At 37.9% G+C, this 24299-nt stretch overlaps 1 protein-coding gene across 1 annotated transcript in view; it reads right to left on the reverse strand.

Annotated features, from left to right (window-relative positions):
* Positions 1-24299, reverse strand: part of RYR2 (ryanodine receptor 2) — a 740642-nt gene that overhangs the window by 246979 nt on the left and 469364 nt on the right. The window contains 2 exon segments of the mRNA XM_036828245.1: positions 6512-6686; positions 14673-14881. Coding sequence (XP_036684140.1) covers positions 6512-6686; positions 14673-14881 — 384 coding nt within the window.

Below are 24299 nucleotides of genomic sequence, written 5' to 3' on the forward strand. Positions count from 1 at the left end.
ATTACTGGCAACATGAAGCTCTTGCACACTTAAGAGTAAATTGAAAATGGTTCTAAATGACTATGGGATGTAAGCGCAGAGGGGTCGGGTATTAATTTCCTAGGATTGCCATAGCAAAATACCACAGACATTTTCTTTATTCATTCATCTATCCACAGACACTTAGGTTGTTTCCATATCTTGGCTATTGTGAGTAATCCTGCAATGAACATGGGAGTGCAGAGATCTCCTTGAGATCCTAATTTCTATTCCTTCAGATCTATATCCAGAAGTGGTTTTGCTGCAGCATATGGTAGTTATAGTTTTAATTTTTTGAGGAACCTCCATACTGTTTTCCACAGTGGCTGCACCAATTTACATTCCCACCAACAGTGCACCAGGGTTCCCTTTTCTCCACACCCTCACCAACATTTGTTACCTTTAGTTTTTTTTGACTATAAATGTTCTTACAGGTGTGAGATGATATCTCGTGTTTTTGACTTGCCCTTCCCTGGTGATTAGTGATGGAGAGCACTTTATAGATCTGTTCAGTTTCTTTGCCCATTTTTAAAATGGGTTATTTGTTTTTTGTTTGTTTGGTTTTGGTTTTGGTTTGTGCTACAGAGTTGCAGGAGTTCCTTATATATTTTGGATTACACTTTATGAAATATATGATTTGCAAATATTTTCTCCCATTCCATAGGTTGCCTTTTCGTTGTGTTCATGGTTTCCTTTGTTGTGCAGAAAGGTTTTAGTTTAATTCCACTTGTCCATTTTTCCTTTTGTTGACTTTTCTTGTGGTTGAAAAAATCATTGCCAAGGCCATTGTCAAATAGCTTCTCCCCTATATTTTCTTCTTCGGGTTTTACAGTTTCAAGTCTAATGTTTAAGTTTTTAATCCATTTTGAGTTGATTTTTGCGTACAGTCCAAAATCATGTTGTGCTCAGTCACAAAAACATTTTCTGTGTGGTTCAAAATTAGATAAGGGTCCAATTTCATGCTTTGCATATGAATATCCTATTATCCCAATGCCAGTTATGAAAGAGATGACACTATCCTCACTACGCATTTTTGTTATGCTTGTCAAAGATCAGTTGACCATATATGATAAATTTCATAGTAGAGTTTACCTCTCAATAAAGTTCAGTGATTTTCTCTGTAAAAGTATTGTACACCTTCTGTTAGAGTGATAACTAGTGATTACTGAAAACACCTGATGTTACTGTAAATGGTATCTGCTATTTAATTTAGTTTTCCAGGTTTCCTGTTAGTATAGAAATGCTACCTTGCTAAATGCTCCAGTTATTCCTAGTAATGTCTGTAGATTCTTTAGGGTTTTCTTTGCAAATGATTAAATTATCTGCAGATAATTATAGACTGCTGTTCCTCTTATTCCAATTCTTAACATTTCCAATTTCTTTTTCTTTACAAGTTTGAAAACCAATTTAGGACAAGAGCCTTTTTAGCACAAGAATAAACTGAAGTACTAAAAGAGTTTATAAATGCTCTATATTTAAATTCCTCTCACATCTACCTGTCTTTATATCTGTGCCATGCTTGCTTTGGGATTTTTACCATCTTCATCATTTCTTCTTATTGCTATAGAGAATGTCAGCTCAGACATAAATATATTGGCTAGTAAAGCAATCAAAAGAACAATGTGATAAGATATACAAAAATATATTTATTCTCTACTAGCCCTGTTCTTGCCCCCCACCTAACATGGTAAGAATCATCTCCACTGGGCTCCTGAGGAAGTATATCAAGGCACGCTCCAATCTCTGGCTTTGATAAGATGAACTAGACTCTGGATGAATCAGAAGAACCCCTTTCAGGTTCTTGCTATGGGGCATCATATCTCGATTGGCTACCAGACCTCTGTGGGTATAAGTCAGAATGTCTTCTATGTTACGGGCAACTTGATTTGTGATAAAATTAACTCCTGATTAGTCAACTGTGTATGGACTGGGGGAATACATCTAAAGATTCCTGATGAAGAGAAATGCTTGAGGTAGACCAGCTCACAAGAATTAATTCCTGTTCTCTACCTTTCTGAGTAGACAGGCACTAAGGATGCCCTTTGATAGCTTTCCGAGTCTGAAGGTTCAGTTGAAACTAAAAATGTATTGGTCAATGTATTTGTTTTCCATTGCTGTTGAACAAACTACCACAAACTTATCAGTTTAAAATAATGCCCATTTATTACCTCCTAGTTCTATAGGTCAGAAGTCCAGGTATGGCATGACTGGGGTTCTCTGCTTAGCGTCACGAGGCTGAAATCAAGGTACTGGCTGGACTGTGTTCTCATCTGAGGCTCGGAATCCTCTTTCAAGCTCCCTGGTTGTTAAATGAATTCAGTTCTTTGTGGCTGTAGGACCGAGGTCTCCTTTTTCTTGCCAGCTATCAACCAGGGGCTGTTCTCAGATTTCCACCATGTGGCCCTCTCACACCACAACAGTTTGTTCCTTGCGGTCCAGGAGAAGATTTTATCTCACACTTTGGATCTCTCTGACTTCAAGAAGGAACCAGTCTCTTTGAAGAGCTCACCTGATTAGGTCAGGCCCATATGGCTAATCTCTGCTGGATTAACTCAAAGTCAACTGGTTAGTAACCTAATCATGAGACCTATACCCCATCATATTCAGATTCTGCCCACACTCAAGAAGAGAGGGTTATACATGGCATGTCCACCAGGGATCAGGCCTCCTAGAGGTTGCAGTCTTAAAATTCTGCCTACAACAGAGGGTACTGCCAGCTCTTTTCCTGGACTCTCCCCATTCTCGATCCTGAATGTCTGTCAGTACAATGGTAGGAAGAGATGAGGAAAAATTCACAGAAAACCTTACCAGGGACGGCATCTGCACTTGTCAGCACTATCCCTCTGTTGACATTACAGCCAGAGGACTCTTTGAAAAATGAAGATTCAATTAATCTGGTTGTTTTACTTGGAGGTATTCTGAAGAGATATTTTTAAAAAAATCAAATAGAAGGGAGAATCCTAAAAGAGGACCTGCCACATAGATGAAATAGCTTTTAAAGTCTGAAAACTCCACTCCAGCACTACACAATGCTCTTGATCTCAACCATGTAAGTTCTGGTCCTTTGAGGGGAGATGAGAGGCTAACAGATCTTGTTCTTCTACCAGAGATCAGTGTATCTCAGCAATTTGCTCTTTGTCCAGTTCACATATGAGCTTTAAGGTCAAGTCTGTGGTCACTGAGGGCAAGTGCAGTCCCTATATGGGAAAGAGATCTGTAGCTTTTTAGAAGAGCCCTGCCTGCATCTTTATGGAATAACCAGATCCTCACTGGAACTACCTGTATGGCTGTATCTCCACCTGGATTTAACTGGATGACCCCATCAGTCTTTCAAAGATTTTTGTGATTTTCCTGTTGACGTTATCTAGAAACAACTTATACTGGTCAAGACATCATTTCAGTTGTGTAAAATGTACAAAAGGCAGAGACATCAAAATATGTTTAGCCATGTTGTGTACCAAGCTGATCAGATAGTATCTGCAGAGTGTGCGTGCATGTATATGTATATATTTTATATATAGAAAATTTTCTATCCGTCTTAGCACACAGTTCTTTTGATTGCTTTACATATGACTGAGCTATCTCTGCAGCAACAAAAAGAAATTCTGAAGATGTTAAAAAATACCAAATCAAGCATGGCACAGATATAAAGACAAGCTAGGTATAAGAACAATTTGAAAATAGAGCACTTATGAAACCTCTTTAGTACTTCAGCAACAACAGTATATTCCTAAATTAATGGTTTCTCGAACATGCTTCTTTGAGTCATAGATATCCCCAGGGCTCACTTTCAGGGGTGGTGGGTGAGTTACAGAGCTCAACTCAGGGCCTCACATTGTAGTTTCACCCAGAGCAGTTCCACTGTATTTTTTAAGAAGCTATGTAAAGTTAATAGGGAGGAATAGGAAAAATTCCACTCCCAAAAAGCATTTGGAAGTCACAGGCATGGATAAACTCTGTAGTCCTTCTTACGGCAGAAAATGTGGAATTATGATTAACCCCTAAAAAATTAATAGTTAATGGTCATGGCTAAATAAAATTTATCATCTGCCTTAGAGACCAAAAGGATACATCCCAACACATCCAACAATAATCCAACTGATGGACCATAAAATTTTCAGACAGTTCATCAGAATGCTGTATTAACTCAATAATTGAGTTATCAGGGTAAGTTTCAAGTCATTTTTAAAATTTTCAAAATTACGTGAAGTGTAAAGTCAAAAAACAAAGTTGTTTATATGACTGTGCCACTCAGACTCACCTCAGAGCCTAGCTCATCACTACAATTGGTCTCTGTGACACAGCTGTAGCATGAACATTATGTGCTTAAATAGTATGAACGGGAATTCTGCATTGTTTATAATTCTAACATCATTCTGTGAATCTACATCATATAAATCAAACCAGTAAAACTCACATAGGCATTTCAAGAATTTAACTTCATGAGAAGAAAAGCATAACATGCAAGCATTTTAAAATAACAACCAATTAAAAAAAAACCCAAAATCTCAGGTCATATCCATAGTAGTGGACAGTATAGACAGATAACATAGAAAAAAGTCCTTCTCCCACCTTCCCTGTGATATGCTGACACTGCTAAAAGCAATACTACAGGAGGGGAGATAAGTGATGGAAGGTTAGAGGGCCAGTTTTGAAACCGAGCAGGACCCTTGGGGCTCCTGGGGCCGAAAGACTTTCTGTGTCTCCTGTTTCTTGTTTGTAGGGAACAGACCCCAGCCTCCATGACCTTCCTTGAGTTCCAAAGGGCAGATTTGAACAGTTGCTAATCAGGGAAGGGAGGGGATGCAGAAACAAGGGAGCAACAGCCAAGAAACAATAGTGCAGCCCTGAGGCAGGGTCCTGGCTCTGCCTCAAGGGATACATATAACAATACCTTTAAGCTCTTTACAGAACTAAACCCCCAACAAATGGAAGATATCAGCATTCTTCATTCCAGATTAAAGGAACCAGAGAAGCTCTTCAAGAAGACCACCTGAGGCCAGATTAAAGGAACCACAGAAACTCATTAGATTCCCTGAGACCAGATTAAAGGACTGCAGGCCCTGCACACACCCTAATCTTATCAGCAACCCCGGCCTTGAACCAATGCTATAAAACTCCTCACCAAATCCTCCCAGGTTGGGGCACACAGTTTTCGAGGGCAGGAGCCCACTGTGTCCCCCTTTGCCTGGCAAAGCACTAAAGCTATTCTTTTCTACCTCACCCGAAACTCTGCTCTGAGATGTGATTTGGCGCCGGTGCACACAGGCTGCATTCCCGGCATCAGTTTCACCCGCCACCCCACGATACAGGTGTGCAAAGTAGAAATTAAGTTATAAAAATGCAAAATTCCTATTATTTTCACAAACCTGTGTTTGAGAAATGATGGTCATACCTGCTCAAAAGTAACTATAGAACTTAATGCAAATAATGAGCTGGCTAACTTTTTGAGGATTGGCAACAAGTTTACAGAATATTAAAAGTATTTATTGGGGTATATCTTAAAATCCAAGACTATATATAGATATATATTCAAGTAATAGGATATATTCAAAGCCATTTTGAAAAAAAACTGTTAGCTCATTTTGAAATGAGATATTTATAAAATACTTTGTTAGATATTATCTTCTTTATATGCTCTAGGTTAACACTATCCAGTAGAACTTTCAGTGATGATGTAAATCTGCTCTACCTCTGCTGTCCAATAGGGCACCATTAGCCATAGGACCCTACTGAGCACTTGGAATGTAGCAAGTGCCACTAAGAAACTCAATTTTTTAATCTATTCCACTTAAATTAATGTAAATTCAAATAACCCCATGTGGCCAGCCTACTGGAAGTACAGCTCTAAAGAACACCTACCTTCTCATTTGCTTCATAAAGGGCTTTTGTCCTTTTCTTACAACCCTGTTCAAGGTCATCTCAGAGCCCCACAGGCAGAGGTATTTTTTCCCTGCATTGTGCTTCCATAGAACTTTCTGCATTTCTTTATTTTAGAACTTATTCACTGAATAGAAATTATACAAGTGAGAACTTCCCCTGGTGTACTGTCATCTGCATAAAGATAGGACAGCTTTGTCATCTCAGCATCCAGCAGAGGGCCTGATACTTCGTAGGTTCTCATTACATTTTTTTTTTTTTGAAATGAATGAACAGATAGAAGCCATAAGCAGTTGATTAAACAGGGAAGTTCTAAACGAACATTTAATATTTGTGGAAAACTGTCCTTTTGCCTGCCATTTATTTTCTTATTCACACTCATAAAAGCCATTTCTGCCTTATGGGAATCCTAGCTAAGTAGCAGAGAAAGAGTTTCTGCTAAAGTAATTTCAAGGGTGTTGAACCAAATAAGCCACATGGCAACCTTGTGATCTACAGGTGCAACTCACCTGCTGGCTCACCCTCAAACCAAGATGGCTGGTCAAGAGGCATCAGAACAAAGAGCTTTACTGTGCCCCAAACCTGAAAACGACACGAGATGCAGTACACTTACCATCACCAACATCAAAGTCCTTGAAAGCCAATTCTGAACCCGAATCATCAAGAAGGATTTCGCCGTTCAGTGTGAACATCATGGTACGTTCTGTCATGTCAACCATACACCCCACAACATCGCCTGCTTGCCAAGAGCGCCCATAGTGCTCGTTGCCCTGGTGCCACCGCTGGGCCTAGGGACAGAAGAGTCATTGTCACAGAGAAAGCCAGCAGAACAGCACCCACCCACCCCTAATCGGCATGACTCACAGTAGCCTTTTTATTAACGAGCGGGAGGAAGGAGTATAGTCAGCACATCTGTCTACAGAAATGCACAAAGCAATGTGGAGGTGCCCGGGGATGCTGAACCCCTGATATTAACATTGTATGTTACTAAATCTTGAGAAAAACCCAAATGCTATTTCATGATTTTCAGAGTCTAATATTTAAAAAATCTAACCCCACATCTTTTCTATTAAAAGAAAAACTGTCTCTTTAGAAATTTATTATTCTCACTACAATGAATGCCTCCCAGGATATGGGTTGTTTTTGTCTAATCCCCCAAATACAGAAAAGTATGAGCAGAGACTCAACTGGGAACTGATCAGAGAAAATGACATTCTAGTTTTCATCTATTTCAAAATAAAATCCCACTCCTTGGAAGCAAAGGCACTCGCACTTCAGCAAAATAGAAATCTAGAAGCATTTCAGTACATACTAAAATCAAAAAAGGTTCAAATCAAATTTAAATATATTCTCAAGATATTTACTGAAATAGTAAGCCAAAAATTGAATATATATGTCAACATTACCTTATATAACACACATGAAATCTCATAAATACCTTTGAAATATAGGATAAATGTCACTTTTTAATCTATAAGTATGCTCCACTGACTTATAAATACAAAATTAGTTATATTAAACATTTTGTCAGGTAAATCTTAAATTTTTCCCTGAAGTATCACCTTCATTGTGAACTGACATATAACGGGATTTAGTCACCAATGCAAAACAATGATTTGATTCTTCTAAAGCATAACACATTGTACTTTTTAAAAATTTTAACTAAATTAGGTATCAAAAGGTGTTAAATTTTTCCATCTGAAATAAAAAACAAGATTCAGGAAATGTAATATTTCAGAACACAGTGGGTCAGTTGTCCTAGAAGACACAACATTAATTTATAGCCTAGAAATGCTTTCCCCCACACACACCTGGGTACCCAGGCGTCAAATCTCTTCATGATTGCTTATTTATTCTAATTTTCTTTTTTTTAATTAGAAAATACTTTTTTCCTTCAAAAGGAATACAAATTCACTGAAAAAAATGAGGAAATAAAAATGGGATAAAAAAATAAAATGTCAATAATTTCATCCCCCCATAAAGACTATTATTATTCTATTATGGCTGTGTTCATATATACATATTTTTAATTTTTATTTTTTTATTATTTTTTAAGTTTTTGTCTTCATATTCCTAATAATGTGTTTCTTTTTTATAATTCTTGAATTCTATTTTATTTATTTTTATATACAGGTTCTTATTAGTCATCCATTTTATACTTATTAGTGTATATATGTCAATCCCAATCTCCCAATTCAACACACCACCACCACCTCCCGCCACGTTACCCGCTTGGTGTCCATACGTTTGTTCCCTACATCTGTGTCTCTATTTCTGCCCTGAAAACGGGTTCATCTGTAACATTTTTCTAGGTTCCACATATATACGTTAATATACGATATTTGTTTTTCTCTTTCTGACTTACTTCACTCTGTATGACAGTCTCTAGATCCATCCACGTCTCTACAAATGACCCAATTTCCTTCCTTTCTATGGCTGAGTAATATTCCATTGTATATATGTGCCACATCTTCTTTATCCATTCGTCTGTCGATGGGCATTTAGGTTGCTTCCATGACTTGGCTATTGTAAATAGTGCCGCAATGAACATTAGGGTGCATGTGTCTTTTTGAATGATGGTTTTCTCAGGGTATATGCCCAGTAGTGGGATTGCTGGGTCATATGGTAATTCTTAGTTTTTAAAGGAACCTCCATACTGTTCTCCATAGTGGCTGTATCAATTTACATTCCCACCAACAGTGCAAGAGGGCTCCCTTTTCTCCACACCCTCTCCAGCATTTGTTGTTTGTAGATTTTCTGATGATGCCCATTCTAACTGGTGTGAGGTGACACCTCATTCTAGTTTTGATTTGCATTTCTCTAATAATTAGTGATGTTGAGCAGCTTTTCATGTGCTTCTTAGCCATCTGTATGTCTTCTTTGGAGAAATGTCTATTTAGGTCTTCTGCCTATTTTTGGATTGGGTTGTTTTTTTAATATTGAGCTGCATGAGCTGTTTATATATTTTGGAAATTAATCCTTTGTCGGTTGCTTCGTTTGCAAATATTTTCTCCCATTCTGAGGGTTGTCTTTTGGTCTTGTTTATGGTTTCCTTTGCTGTGCAAAAGCTTTGACGTTTCATTAGGTCCCATTTGTTTATCGTTGTTTTTATTTCCATTACTCTAGGAGGTGGATCAAAAAAGATCTTGCTGTGATTTATGTCAAAGAGTTTTCTTCTATGCTTTCCTCTAAGAGTTTTATAGTGTCCGGTCTTACATTTAGGTCTCTAATCCATTCTGAGTTTATTTTTGTGTATGGTGTTAGGAAGTGTTCTAATTTCATTCTTTTATATGTAGCTGTCCAGTTTTCCCAGCACCACTTATTGAAGAGACTGTCTTTTCTCCATTGTATATCCTTGCCTCCTTTGTCATAGATTAGTGGACCATAGGTACAAGGGTTAATCTCTGGGCTTTCTATCCTGTTCCATTGATCTATATTTCTGTTTTTGTGCCAGTACCATATTGTCTTGATTACTGTAGCTTTGTAGTATAGTCTGAAGCCAGAGACTCTGATTCCTCCAGCTCCACTTTTTCCCCTCAAGACTGCTTTGGCTATTTGGGGTCTTTTGTGTCTCCATACAAATTTTAAGATTTTTTGTTCTAGCTCTATAAGAAATGCCATTGATAATTTGATAGGGATTGCACTGAAACTGTAGATTGCTTTGCGTACTATAGTCATTTTCACAATATTGATTCTTCCAATCCAAGAACATGGTATATCTCTCCATCTGTTTGTATCATCTTTAATTGCTTTCATCAGTGTCTTATAGTTTTCTGCATACAGGTCTTTTGTCTCCTTAGGTAGGTTTATTCCTAGATATTTTATTCTTTTTGTTGCAGTGGTAAATGGGAATGTTTCCTTAATTTCTCTTTCAGATGTTTCATCATTAGTGTATAGGAATGCAAGAGATTTCTGTGCATTAATTTTGTATCCTGCAACTTTACCAAATTCATTGATTAGCTTTAGTAGTTTTCTGGTGGAATCTTTAGGATTCTCTACGTAGAGTATCATGTCATCTGCAAACAGTGACAGCTTTACTTCTTCTTTTCCAATTTGTATTCCTTTTATTTCTTTTTCTTCTCTGATTGCCATGGCTAGGACTTCCAAAACTATGTTGAATAATAGTGGCCAGAGTGGACATCCTTGTCTTGTTCCTGATCTTAGTGGAAATGCTTTCAGTTTTTCACCATTAAGAATGATGTTTGCTGTGGGTTTGTCATATATGGCCTTTATTATGTTGAGGTAGGTTCCCTCTGTGCCCACTTTCTGGAGAGTTTTTATCACAAATTGGTGTTGAATTTCATCAAAAGCTTTTTCTGCAACTCTTGAGATGATCATATGGGTTTTATTCTTCAGTTTGTTAATATGGTGTAAGACATTAATTGATTTGCGTATATTGAAGAATCTTTGCATCCCTGGGATAAATCCCATTTGATCATGGTGTATGATCCTTTTAGTGTGCTGTTGGATTCTGTTTGCTAGCATTTTGTTGAGGATTTTTGCATCTATATTCATCAGTGATATTGGTCTGTAATTTCTTTTTCTGTAGTATCTTTCTCTGGTTTTGGTATCAGGGTGATGGTGGCCTCATAGAATGAGTTTGGGAGTGTTCCTTCCTCTGCAATTTTTTGGAAGAGTTTGAGAAGGACGTGTGTTAGCTCTTCTCTAAATGTCTGATAGAATTCGCCTGTGAAGTCATCTGGTTCTGAGCTTGTTTGTTTGTTGGAAGATTTTTAATCACAGTTTCCACTTTAGTACCTGTGATCTCTTCATATTTTCTATTTCTTCCTGGTTCAGTCTTGGAAGGTTATACATTTCTAAGAATTTGTCCATTTCTTCCAGGTTGTCCATTTTATTGGCAAACAGTTGCTTGTAGTAGTCTCTTAGGATGCTCTGTATTTCTGTGGTATAGGTTGTAACTTCTCCTTTTTCATTTCTAATTTTATTGATTTGAGTCATCTCCCTCTTTTTCTTGCTGAGTCTGGATAATGGTTTATCAATTTTATCTTCTCAAAGAACCAGCTTTTAGTTTTATTGATCTTTCCTACTGTTTTCTTTGTTTCTATTTCAATTATTTCTGCTCTGATCTTTATGATTTCTTTCCTTCTACTACCTTTACGTTTTGTTTGTCCTTCTTTCTCTAGTTCCTTTAGGTGTAAGGTTAGATTGTTTATTTGAAATTTTTCTTGTTTCTTGAGGTAGGCTTGTATTGCTATAAACTTCCCTCTTAGAACTGCTTTTGCTGCATCCCATAGGTTTTAGATCATCGTGTTTTCATTGTAATTTGTCTCTAGGTATTTTTTGATTTCCTCTTTAATTTCTTCAGTGATCTCTTGGATATTTAGTAACATATTATTTAGCCTCCATGTATTTTGTGTTTTATATGTTTTTTTTCCCTGTAATTCATTTCTAATCTCATAGCATTGTGGTCAGAAAAGCTGCTTAATATGATTTCAATTTTCTTAAATTTACTGAGGCTTGATTTGTGACCCAACATGTGATCTATCCTAGGGAACGTTCCATGTGCACTTGAGAAGAAAGTGTAACATGCTGTTTTTGAATGGAATGTCCTAGAAATATCAATTAAATCTATCTGGTCTATTGTGTCATTTAAAGCTTCTGTTTCCTTATTAATTTTCTGTTTTGATGATCTGTCCATTGGTGTAAGTGGGGTGTTAAAGTCCCCCAATATTATTGTGTTACTGTCGATTTCCTCTTTTATAGCTGTTAGCAGTTGCCTTATGTATTGAGGTGTTCCTATGTTGGGTGCATATATATTTATAATAGTTACATCTTCTTCTTGGATTGATCCCTTGATCATTATGTAGTGTCCTTCCTTGTCTCTTGTAACATTCTTTATTTTAAAGTCTATTTTATCTGATATGAGTATAGCTACTCCAACTTTCTTTTGATTTCCATTTGCATGGAATATCTTTTTCTATCCCCTCACTTTCAGTCTGTATGTGTCCCTAGGTTTGAAGTGGGTCTCTTGTAGACAGCAAATATATGGGTCCTGTTTTTGTATCCATTCAGTGACACTGTATCTTTTGGTTAGAGCATTTAATCCATTCATGTTTAAGGTAATTATCAATATGTATGTTTCTATTACCATCTTCTTAATTGTTACGGGTTTGTTTTTGTATGTCCTTTTCTTCTCTTGTGTTTCCCACTTACAGAAGTTCCTTTAGCATTTGTTGTAGAGCTTGTTTGGTGGTGCTGAATTCTCTTAGCTTTTACTTGTCTGTAAAGCTTTTGATTTCTCTGTCGAAGCTGAATGAGATCCTTGCTGGGTAGAGTAATCTTGGTTGTAGGTTCTTCCCTTCCATCACTTTAAATATATCATGCTACTCCCTTCTGGCTTGTAGACTTTCTGCTAAGGAATCAGCTGTTAACCTTATGGGAGTTCCCTTGTACGTTATTTGTCGTTTTTCCCTTGTTGCTTTCAATAATTTTTCTTTGTCTTTAATTTTTGTCAATTTGATTACTATGTGTCTTGGCGTGTTTCTCCTTGGGTTTATCCTGTATGGGACTCTCTGTGCTTCCTGGACTTGGGTGGCTATTTGCTTTCCCATGTTACGGAAGTTTTCAACTATAATCTCTTCAAATATTTTCTCAGGTCCTTTCTTTGTCTCTTCTCCTTCTGGGACCCCTATAATGCAAATGTTGTTGCGTTTCATGTTGTCCCAAAGGTCTCTTAGGCTGTCTTCATTTCTTTTCATTCTTTTTTCTTTATTCTGTTCTGCAGCAGTGAATTCCACCATTCTGTCTTCCAGGTCACTTATCCGTTCTTCTGCCTCAGTTATTCTGCTATCGATTCCTTCTAGGGTATTTTTCATTTCAGTTATTGTATTGTTCATCTCTGTTTGTTCTTTAATTCTTCTAGGTGTTTGTTCTTTAATTCTTCTAGGTTGTTGTTAAACATTTCTTGCATCTTCTCGATCTTTGCCTCCATTCTTTTTCCGAGGTCCTGGATCATCTTCACTATCATTATTCTGAATTCTTTTTCTGGAAGGTTGCCTATCTCCACTTCATTTAGTTGTTTTTCTGGGGTTTCATCTTGTTCCTTCATCTAGTACATAGCCCACTGCCTTTTCATCTTGTCTCTCTTTCTGTGAATGTGGTTTTTGTTCCACAGGCTGCAGGACTGTAGTTCTTCTTGCTTCTGCTGTCTGCCCTCTGGTGGATGAGGCTATCTAAGAGGTTTGCGCAAGTTTTCTGATGGGAGGGACTGGTGGGGGGTAGAGCTGGGTGTTGCTCTGGTGGGCAGAGCTCAGTAAAACTTTAACCTGCTTGTCTGCTGATGGGTGTGGCTGGGTTCCCTCCTTGTTGGTTGTTTGGCCTGAGACGACCCAACACTGGAGCCTCCCTGGCTCTTTGGTGGGGCTCATGGCGGACTCTGAGAGGGCTCACGCCAAGGAGTACTTCCCAGATCTTCTGCTGCCAGTGTCCTTGTCCTCACGGTGAGCCACAGCCCCCCCCCCCCCCCGCCTCTGCAGGAGACCCTCCAACACTAGCAGGTAGGTCTGCTTCAGTCTCCTATGGCATTACTGCTCCTTCCCCTGGGTCCCAACACTACTTTGTGTGTGCCCTCCAAGAGTGGAGTCTCTGTTTCCCCCAGTCCTGTCGAAGTCCTGCAATCCAATGCTGCTAGCCTTCAAAGTCTCATTCTCTAGGAATTCTTCCTCCCGTTTCCGGATCCCCAGGTTGGGAAGCCTGATATGGGGCTCAGAACCTTCACTCCAGTGGGTGGACTTCTGTGGTATAAGTGTTCTCCAGTTTGTGAGTCACCCACCCAGTAGTTATGGGATTTGATTTTATTGTGATTGTGCCCCTCCTACCGTCTCATTGTGGCTTCTCCTTTGTCTTTGGATGTGCGGTATATTTTTTGGTGAGTTCCACTGTCTTCCTGTCAATGACCGTTCAGCAGTTAGCTGTGATTCCAGTGCTCTCACAAGAGTGAGTGAGCGCATATCCTTCTACTTTGCCATCTTGAATCAATCTCTCCATATTTTGTATTTTTAATTTTAAAATATATTATGCAGCTAAAATTATCATTAAACACTTATATAATGTATAAATAAACAATAAAAGAAGCAATTGAGGGGAATTCCCTGGTGGTCCCGTGGTTTGGACTCTGCACTTTCACTGCTGTGGGCCCAGTTCAAGCCCTGGTCAGGGAACTAGGATCCCACAAGCCACGAGGCCTGGCCAAATTAAAAAAAAAAAAAAAAAAAAAAAAAAAAAGCAACTGACCAGCTTCCACCAAATTTAAAAAGAGAAATTACCAATAATGTTGAAAATGAAAACTCTTGGCGATTGCAAACAACAAACAGCATTCTTATGGCTATTAAATGTTTATACCTATCATTAATTATTGCTTGAGGATAAATTCCTTTTATGGAATTCCTCTGTCAAAGTGAATATATTTTAAATTAGCATATGGATTTTTAATATTTTTGATAGACAAGGATGATTCGTCTTTTTGATATGATAGAGAATCAATATTTTACTTCTTGAATTTTGAATAATCTTGACTATTCACAGGGTGAGGGAAAACGTTTTAAGACTACAAGAACAAAAGTTTTCCCAGGAACTATTTTCTCAAGGTTGAGCTCAGGAAGGTACTAATATTACTGTAAAACCAAAAGGAATACCAGGGGAAATCAAGCCAGGCAGCGTGGGAGCCCACAGCGTGTGGATGCCTGGTGCACAGCAGCCTACAAAACCAGGAGTCTACAAACTCCAGTGTCCGGTGTCCGGCAAAGCACACTCACCTTGAAGCCATCGAAAGCAAAGGCACGTTCATCCGAGCCAAGCTCCTGATCGGGTTGACAGCCTGGCCTGCTCCAGCCAACTCTCATGTCTCCAGCAGTGACGGCCTCAAATTCAAAATACCACCTTCCTGCCTTCACAGCATAAGTTTTCTCAGCGCGGAAGATTCGGAACCTTTCTCCTGTGCCGCTGCACACTTCAGCTCTGGCAGCTGTGAATGGAAAGGGATTCTGGTGATTGTTGCATGGGGAATTGAAAGAGGAGGGCAGATACCACATAACCTACAGGGATAATTCTAATGATACCTTCTATTCTTATCTTGGTTCATATGTTACAAAGTGTTTTCATATCAGATGGAACCAGCTGGGTGAAGTGGAAAGTACATGGCCTTCCTTGGGAGATGCTGGTTGTTAAACTTCACTAATGCTGTAGGGCAGATGATGTAAAAAAAAAAAAAATTTTTTTTTTTCCCGTAGAAAAAAGCCTAACAGCCTCTTGGTGGTTTCGTAGTGGAAGATGAGATGAACTTGAGGGCAAGAATGGGAAGAAGACAATAAAAGAGGTTTAAACTGTTCTGCATAGGAAATAAATAGACATTTATGGGAAGGAGAGAAGAGAGAAGAAGCACCCAGGAAGTGAGGAGGAGAGAAAGAAAACAACAAGAGAGAGCTATACATTAGCAGAGAACGGAACCATTGATAAGTTTCCCAGACAGAATGGCTAGGGGCATAAGTCTTCTGCTCCCCCACCTCTTCACTGTAATGTGCTATACACACAAATGCTGTGTTTAAGTGACTTGAGGAAAAAATAAAAGGGTCAAGTCCAACATTAGGATCCGTGTGGTGAGATGGGGAAAAAATATCTGTAGGACGTGAGGTGCACCAGAGATGGAGTATGCCAGTGGTACAAAACCTCAGACCAGGGGACCTGGAGCTAGGATGACTTGGAGAACGTCACCTCCTAGGAAATCACAGCACATGGGGACAAGGGTCCACTGAACTGATATCAAAGGATATGGTCAGCTCCATGAAGTTCAGGGTTAGATACAGAGAAGCAAATTTAAGTGACTTGACTGAAGTCACACAACTAACAAATAGCAGAATTAGGGAGCTGCCAAACGCTACAGCCTGTGTTCTCTCCACTCTACCTTCAGGAGCTCACACAGAATTAGTAGGTACCAGTTAAATATTAGTGCTCATCTGTTCTCAGGAGTTAGGGAAGACCTGATAAATAATAAAAGTGTATTAAAAGCTAAACTACTGATGTGGCCAAATAAATAAAAATAGTCACAATAAGCTCTAAAGGTTGCCGATAAACACACAGATCATCTTTAACAATTTAAGATTAAAGAAAAGAAATTGGACTAAGAGGTCCCAGCACATAATAGGAGCTGATTTAATGAAATGATCAATTATTACTTTTTGATGACTTTATGGTGATTATAGGGCATGTAGATGAACTGCATCTGCTGATAAACCTTTCAAAAACTGGGTTAAATTTCTGAATAAGCAACATTTTGTTTTTTCACCTTTCCCCACATACACACACATGCTCACACCTAACAACCTAGTCTGCTCCAAGCAAATCTCCTGTGTCCAGCAGGGACAACCTGAAATGTCACACATTCATATCATGCAATACATTCAAACACCTTACAGAAAAAATGAATGCATTAATACAGTTTAAAAATGAGACATTTATACTACTCTATGGAGCAGAGAGCATGTACAAAATTCTCTGAAGAAAGAAAGTTTGCTTTTGATACATTCAAGTTGGGAGTGGAAAGGGGCTTGAATGAGAGAAACATCTCCATGGTGAAGGGTAAAATAGTCTCACATCTGTTACTTAATAACTGAATGATTTTTGAAAGGTAGAATAGTAAACTACTTTTCTGAGGACAAGAAAATTAACTATTAGGAAGATAGTTCTAAATGCCATAATACTAAAAAAAAATAAGAAAAGCCACATTTCCAGAGTCAGTGTTTTCTCAAGAAACAGCACACCGATCCACTGCTTCTTTAAATCATGGTTATAATCTTCCCTAAACTAATCTAAGAGGTACAGGAAACGAGCTATGAACTACACAAACATTGGGAGATTCCTTTTCAGGAAAATAAAACGCTCTCACATATTATCCTTATTTTTAGTGATGTCGACATGTGCAAATACAACCATACTTATATTCTAGTATGCACTAACAAATTCAATCCCAATTTCCTGAGTATGAAACACTCAGCTTTTTAGAAAACTAAACTGCTGAAAAACTCACATGTCCTTTTTCCTGTTTTATGTTCCCAGGACATCGGACTCCTTGAAATGCACAGTGTGCTCAAGAAATGCAAATAAATGTTAATATTAGCTTAAATCAAATACATTGGAAAATGTGGTATAAAAATATAACCACTATTTAATTTCTTTAAAAGCTCACTACAGAGCCTGGAGTCTCGCCCAGAGCAGCTGGTCCGCTCTCATCGGGGTGTCCTGGCAAAAGCCCGCATGGCAGGCAGGACTTGACAAGAAAAGCATCACTGGAGCTCAAGTTTGTTTTGCAAATAGCCTCAAGTTCTACCTGTCCTCGCTGATCTGTGGTTTTCTATGTGACCAGGAAATCAAACTGATAATCTGACCAGTCTGATCTCCAAATTGGAGCAGGAAGATAAAGTGATGACAGAGGAGAGAGCAACTCCCCCAGGCACCTGTCCAGATTTGGAAGTTCTACTTAAAGCCTAAGGGTTAACTTCTAAGCAGCATGTTTTTAGAAAAGAACAATCTAAAGGTATAAAAATAGTAAGAGTTCTGATTTTCCACAGTGGAAAAATGCCATAAATTAGAAAAGACACAAAGTTACCAAGAGAGTCATTTTCCCAAGAGAAAATGTTGCCTCTGGAGAGATACCATGAAACTGCTGTGAATTTGGAGTGAAGTATAAGTTATCTCCAAAATTACATTTTCTTTGAGCATTCCTACAAGCAATTGTTTGCATAAATGTGACTCAGATACTGAGTGTTTCAAACATAAATTGGTATTGGTTTGGTTGCCCTCTTCTTATTTTTATTATTACTTGTTTTATTTTAATAATATTTTTAAAATTTTATTTTAATAACTTTTTTCTTTTTTTCTTTCTTTTTTTCTTATTTTTCTCCCTTTACTTCTGAGTCATGTGGCTGACAGGGTCTTGGTGCTCCAGCTGGGTATCAGGCCTGAGCCTCTGAGGCGGGAGAGCCGAGTTCAGGACACTGGACCACCAGAGACCTCCTGGCTTCATGTAATATCAATCAGCGACAGATCGCCCAGAGATCTCTGTCTCAATGCAACAATCCAGCTCCATCCAACGGCCAGCAAGCTCCACTGCTGGACGTCCCATGCCAAACAACAGCAAGACAGGAACACGACCCCACCCATTAGCAGAGAGGCTGCCTAAAATCATACTAAGTTCACAGACACCCCAAAACACACCACTGAACATGGCCCTGCCCACTAGAAAGACAAGATCCAGCCCCACCCACCAGAACTCAGGCACCAGTCCCGTCAACCAGGAAGCCTACACAAGACACTGAACCAACTTCACTCACTGGGGGCAGACACCAAAATTAATGGGAACTACGAACCTGCAGTCTGTGAAAAGGAGACCCCAAACACAGTAAGTTAAGCAAAATGAGAAGACAGAGAAATACGCAGCAGATGAAGGAGCAAGGTAAAACCCCACCAGACCAAACAAATGAAGAGGAAATAGGCAGTCTACCTGAAAAAGAATTCAGAGTTATAATAGTAAAAAAGATCCAAAATCTTGGAAATAGAATGGAGAATATACAAGAAACATTTCACAAGGACCAAGAAGAACTAAGCACAGAAACAATGATGAACAACATAAAAATGAAATTTAAAATTCTCTAGAAGAAATCGATAGCAGAATAACTGAGGCAGAAGAACGGATAAGTGACCTGGAAGATAAAATAGTGGAAATAACTACTGCAGAGCAGAATAAAGAAAAAAGAATGAAAAGAATTGAGGACAGTCTCAGAGACCTCTGGGACAACATTAAATGCACCAACATTCAAATTATAGGGGTCCCAGAAGAAGAAGAGAAAAAAGAAAGGGACTGAGAAAATATATGAATAGATCATAGTTGAAAACTTCCCTAATATGGGAAAGGAAATAGTCAATCAGGTCCAGGAAGCACAGAGAGTCCCATGCGGGATAAATTCAAGGAGAAACAGGCCAAGACACAAATTAATCAAACTATCAAAAATTAAATACAAAGAAAAATTATTAAAAGCAGCAAGGGAAAAGCAACAAATAACATACAAGGGAATCCCCATAAGGTTAACAGCTGATCTTTCAGCAGAAACTCTACAAGCCAGAAGGGAGTGGCAAGACATATTTAAAGTGATGAAAGGGAAAAACCTACAACCAAGATTACTCTACCCAGCAATGACCTCATTCAGATTCAACAGAGAAATTTAAAACTTTACAGACAAGAAAAAGCTAAGAGAATTCAGCACCACCAAACCAGCTTTACAACAAATGCTAAAGGAACTTCTCCAGGCAGGAAACACAAGAGAAGGAAAAGACCTACAATAACAAACCCCAAACAATAAAGAAAATGGTAACAGGAACATACATTTCCATAATTACCTTAAATGTAAATGGATTAAATGTTCCGACCAAAAGACATAGACTGGCTGAATGGATACAAAAACAAGACCCATATATTTGGTGTCTACAAGAGAACCACTTCAAACCTAGGAACACAAACAGACTGAAAGGGAGGGGATGGAAAAAGATATTCCATGAAAATGGAAATCAAAAGAAAGCTAGCGTAGCAATTCTCATTATCGGACAAAACAGATTTTAAAATAAAGAATATTAAAAGAGACAAAGAAGGACGTTACATAATAATCAAGGGATCAATCCAAGAAGAGATATAACAATTGTAAATATTTATGCACCCAACATCGGAGCACCTCAATACATAAGGCAAATGCTAACAGCCATAAAAGGGGAAATCGACAGTAACACAATCATAGTAGGGGACTTTAACACCACACTTTCACCAATGGACAGATCATCCAAAATGAAAATAAATAAGGAAACACAAGCTTTAAGTGACACATTAAACAAGATAGACTTAATTGATATTTATAGGACATTCCATACAAAAACAACAGAATACACTTTCTTCTCAAGTGCACATGGAACATTCTCCAGAATAGATCATATCTTGGGTCACAAATCAAGCCTTGGCAAATTTAAGAAAATTGAAATCGTATCAAGTATCTTTCCCTGACCACAACGCTATGAGACTAGATATCAATTACAGGAAAAAAACTGTAAAAAATACAAACACATGGAGGCTAAACAATACACTACTTAATAACCAAGAGATCACTGAAGAAATCAAAGAGGAAATCAAAAAATACCTAGAAACACATTACAAGGAAAACATAGTGACCCAAAACCTATGGGATGCAGCAAAAGCAGTTCTAAGAGGGAAGTTTATAGCAATACAAGCCTACATCAAGAAACAGGAAAAACCTCAAATAAACAACCTAAACTTACACCTAAAGCAATTAGAGAAAGAAGAAGAAAAAAAAAAAAACCCCAAAGTTAGCAGAAGAAAAGGAATCATGAAGATAGATCAGAAATAAATGAGAAAGAAATGAAAGAAACAATAGCAAAGATCAATAGAACTAAAGGCTGGTTCTTTGAGAAGATAAACAAAATTGATAAACCATTTTCCAGACTCATCAAGAAAAAAGGGGAGAAGACTCAAATCAACAGAATTAGAAATCAAAAAGGACAAGTAATAACTGACACTGTAGAAATACAAAGGATCATGAGAGATTACTACAAGCAACTATATGCCAATAAAATGGACAACCTGGAAGAAATGGACAAATTCTTAGAAAAGCACAGCCTTCCGAGAGTGAACCAGGAAGAAATAGAAAATATAAACAGACCAATCACAAGCACTGAAATTGAAACCGTGATTAAAAATCTTCCAACAAACAAAAGCCCAGGACCAGATGGATTCACAGGAGAATTCTATCTAACATTTAGAGAAGAGCTAACACCTATCCTTCTCAAACTCTTCCAAAATATAGCAGAGGGAGGAACACTCCCAAACTCATTCTACAAGGCCACCATCACCCTGATACCAAAACCTGACAAAGATGTCACAAAGAAAGAAAACTACAGGCCAGTATCACTGATGAATATAGATGCAAAAATCCTCAACAAAATACTAGCAAACAGAATCCAACAGCACATTAAAAGGATCATACACCATGATCAAGTGGGGTTTATCCCAGGAATGCAAGGATTCTTCAATATATGCAAATCAATCAATGTGATAAACCATATTAACAAACTAAAGGAAAAAAACCATATGATCATCTCCATAGATGCACAAAAAGCTTTTGACAAAATTCAACACCCATTTATGGTAAAAACCCTCCAGAAAGCAGACATAGAGGGAACTTCCTTCAACATAATAAAGGCCATATATGACAAACCCACAGCCAACATCATTCTCAACGGTGAAAATCTGAAATCATTTCCACTAAGATCAGGAACAAAAGAAGGTTGCCCACTCTCAGCACTATTATTCAACAATAATAGTGAATAAAAGCCACATCAATCAGAAGTTTCAGCCACATCAATCAGAGAAGAAAAAGAAATAAAAGGAATCCAAATTGGAAAAGAAGTAAAACTGTCACTGTTTGCAGATGACGTGATACTATACATAGAGAATCCTAAAGATGCTACCAGAAAACTACTAGAGCTAATCAATGAATCTGGTAAAGTAGCAGGATACAAAATTAATACACAGAAATCTCTTGCATTCCTATACACTAACGATGAAAAATCTGAAAGTGAAATTAAGAAAACACTCACATTTACCATTGCAACAAAAAGAATAAAATACCTAGGAATAAACCTACCTAAGAAGACAAAAGACCTGTATGCAGAAAACTATAAAACACTGATGAAAGCAAATAAGATGATACAAACAGATGGAGAGATACACCATTTTCTTGGATTGGAAGAATCAACATTGTGAAAATGACTATACTACCCAAAGCAATCTGCAGATGCAATGCAATCCCTATCAAACTACCACTGGCATTTTTCACAGAACTAGAACAACAAATTTCACAATATGTATGGAAACACAAAAGACCCCGAATAGCCAAAGCAATCTTGAGAAAGAAAAACAGCTGGAGCAATCAGGCTCCCAGACTTCAGACTACACTACAATGCTACAGTAATCAAGACAGTATGGTACTGGCACAAAAACACAAATATAGATCAATGGAACAGGATAGAAAGCCCAGAGATAAACCTACGCATGATATGGTCACGTCATCTTTGATAAAGGAGGCAAGAATATACAATGGAAAAAAGGCAGCCTCTTCAATAAGTGGTGCTGCGAAAACTGGACAGCTACATGTAAAAGAATGAAATTAGAACACTCCCTAACACCATACACAAAAATAAACTCAAAGTGGATTAAAGACCTAAACGTAAGGCCAGACACTATAAAACTCTTAGAGGAAAACACAGGCAGAACGCTATGACATAAATCACAGCAAGATCCTTTTTGACCCACCTCCTAGAGAAATGGAAATAAAAACAAAAATAAACAAATGAGACCTAATGAAACTTAAAAGCTTTTGCCCAGCAAAGGAAACCATAAACAAGATGAAAAGACAATCCTCAGAATGGGAGAAAATATTTGCAAATGAATCAGCAGACAAAGGATTAATCTCCAAAATACACAAGCAGCTCATGCAGCTCAATATCAAGAAAACAAACAACCCAATCCAAAAATGGGCAGAAGACCTAAATAGATATTTCTCCAAAGAAGATATACAGATTGCCAACAAACACATGAAAAGATGCTCAGCATCACTAATCTTTAGACCAATGTAAATCAAAACTACAATGAGGTATCACCACATACCAGTCAGAATGGCCATCATCGAAATATCTACAAACAATAAATGCTGGAGAGGGTGTGGAGAAAAGGGAACCCTCTTGCACTGTTGGTGGGAATGTAAATTGATACAGCCACTATGGAGAACAGTATGGAGGTTCCTTAAAGAACTGAAAATAGAACTACCATATGACCCAGCAATCCCACTACTGGGCATATACCCTGAGAATACCATAATTCAAAAATAGTCATGTACCACAATGTTCATTGCAGCACTATTTACAATAGCCAGGACACAGAAGCAACCTAAGTGTCCATCGACAGATGAATGGATAAAGAAGATGTGGCACATATATACAATGGAATATTACTCAGCCATAAAAAGAAACAAAATTGAGTTGTTTGTAGTGAGCTGGATGGATCAAGAGACTGTCATACAGAGTGAAGTCAATCAGAAAGAGAAAAACAAATACTGTATGCTAACACATATATATGGACTCTAAAAATATATATTTGGTTCTGAAGAACCTAGGGGCAGGACAGGAATAAAGATGCAGATGTAGAGAATGGACGTGAGGACATGGGGAGGGGGAAGGGTAAGCTGGGACAAAGTGAGAGAGTGGCACTGACATATATACACCACCAAATGTAAAATAGATAGCTAGTGGGAAGCAGCCGCATAGCACAGGGAGATCAGCTCGGTGCTTTGTGACCACCTAGAGGGGTGGGGTAGGGAGGGTGGGAGAGAGATGCAAGAGGGAGGGGATATGGGGATATATGTATACATATAGCTGATTCACTTTGTTATACAGCAGCAACTAACGCAACAATGTAAAGCAATTATACTCCAATAAAGATGTTAAAAAAAAAAGCTCACTACAAATTTTTCTTGGTATTAATATTTACCACTAATCTTTTCTCCTAATAGAGGTAATAAAAACAGGGGTAGTATATAGAAAATGTGGGTGAATAAGAGGTAATGATGAAGAATTTCTTAGTCCTGGCATTTTTTCCCTGACCTTAAGCTGTTGCACTATTCTACTGTTTTAATTGAAGTGTGTAGTTGATGTAAAATATTATATGTTATATGTGTACAATACAGTGATTCACAATTTTTAAAGGTTATACTTCATTTTTAGTCATTATAGAATATTGGCTATATTCCTTGTGTTATACAATATATCCTTGTAGCTTATTTTATACATAATAGTTTGTACCTCTTAATTCCCTATCCGTATATTACCCCTCCCCCTTCCTTCTCCCCACACTGTTAACCTCTTATTTGTTCTCTGTATCTATGAGTGTTTCTTTTTTATTTGTTATATTCACTAGTTTGCTGTATTTTTAGATTCCACATATTAGTGATATCATACAGTATTTGTCTTTCTCTGTCTGACTTATTTCACTTAGCATAATACCCTCCAAGTCCATCCATGTTTGTGCAAATAACAAAATTTCCTTCTTTATTATGGCTGAGTAGTTCTCCATTGTGTATATATACACATCTTCTATATCCATTCATTTGTTGATGGACACTTAGGTTGCTTCCATATCTTGGCTATTGTAAATAATGCCATTATGAACATTCGGGTACTTGTATCTTTTCAAATTAGTGTTTTTGTTTCTTTCAGATATACACCCAGGGGTGGAATTGCTGGGTCATAACTGCTACACTATTCTTACACTCATT

This window comes from Balaenoptera musculus, chromosome 16 (genome assembly GCF_009873245.2).
Source record: "Balaenoptera musculus isolate JJ_BM4_2016_0621 chromosome 16, mBalMus1.pri.v3, whole genome shotgun sequence".
NCBI classification, from domain to species: domain Eukaryota; kingdom Metazoa; phylum Chordata; class Mammalia; order Artiodactyla; family Balaenopteridae; genus Balaenoptera; species Balaenoptera musculus.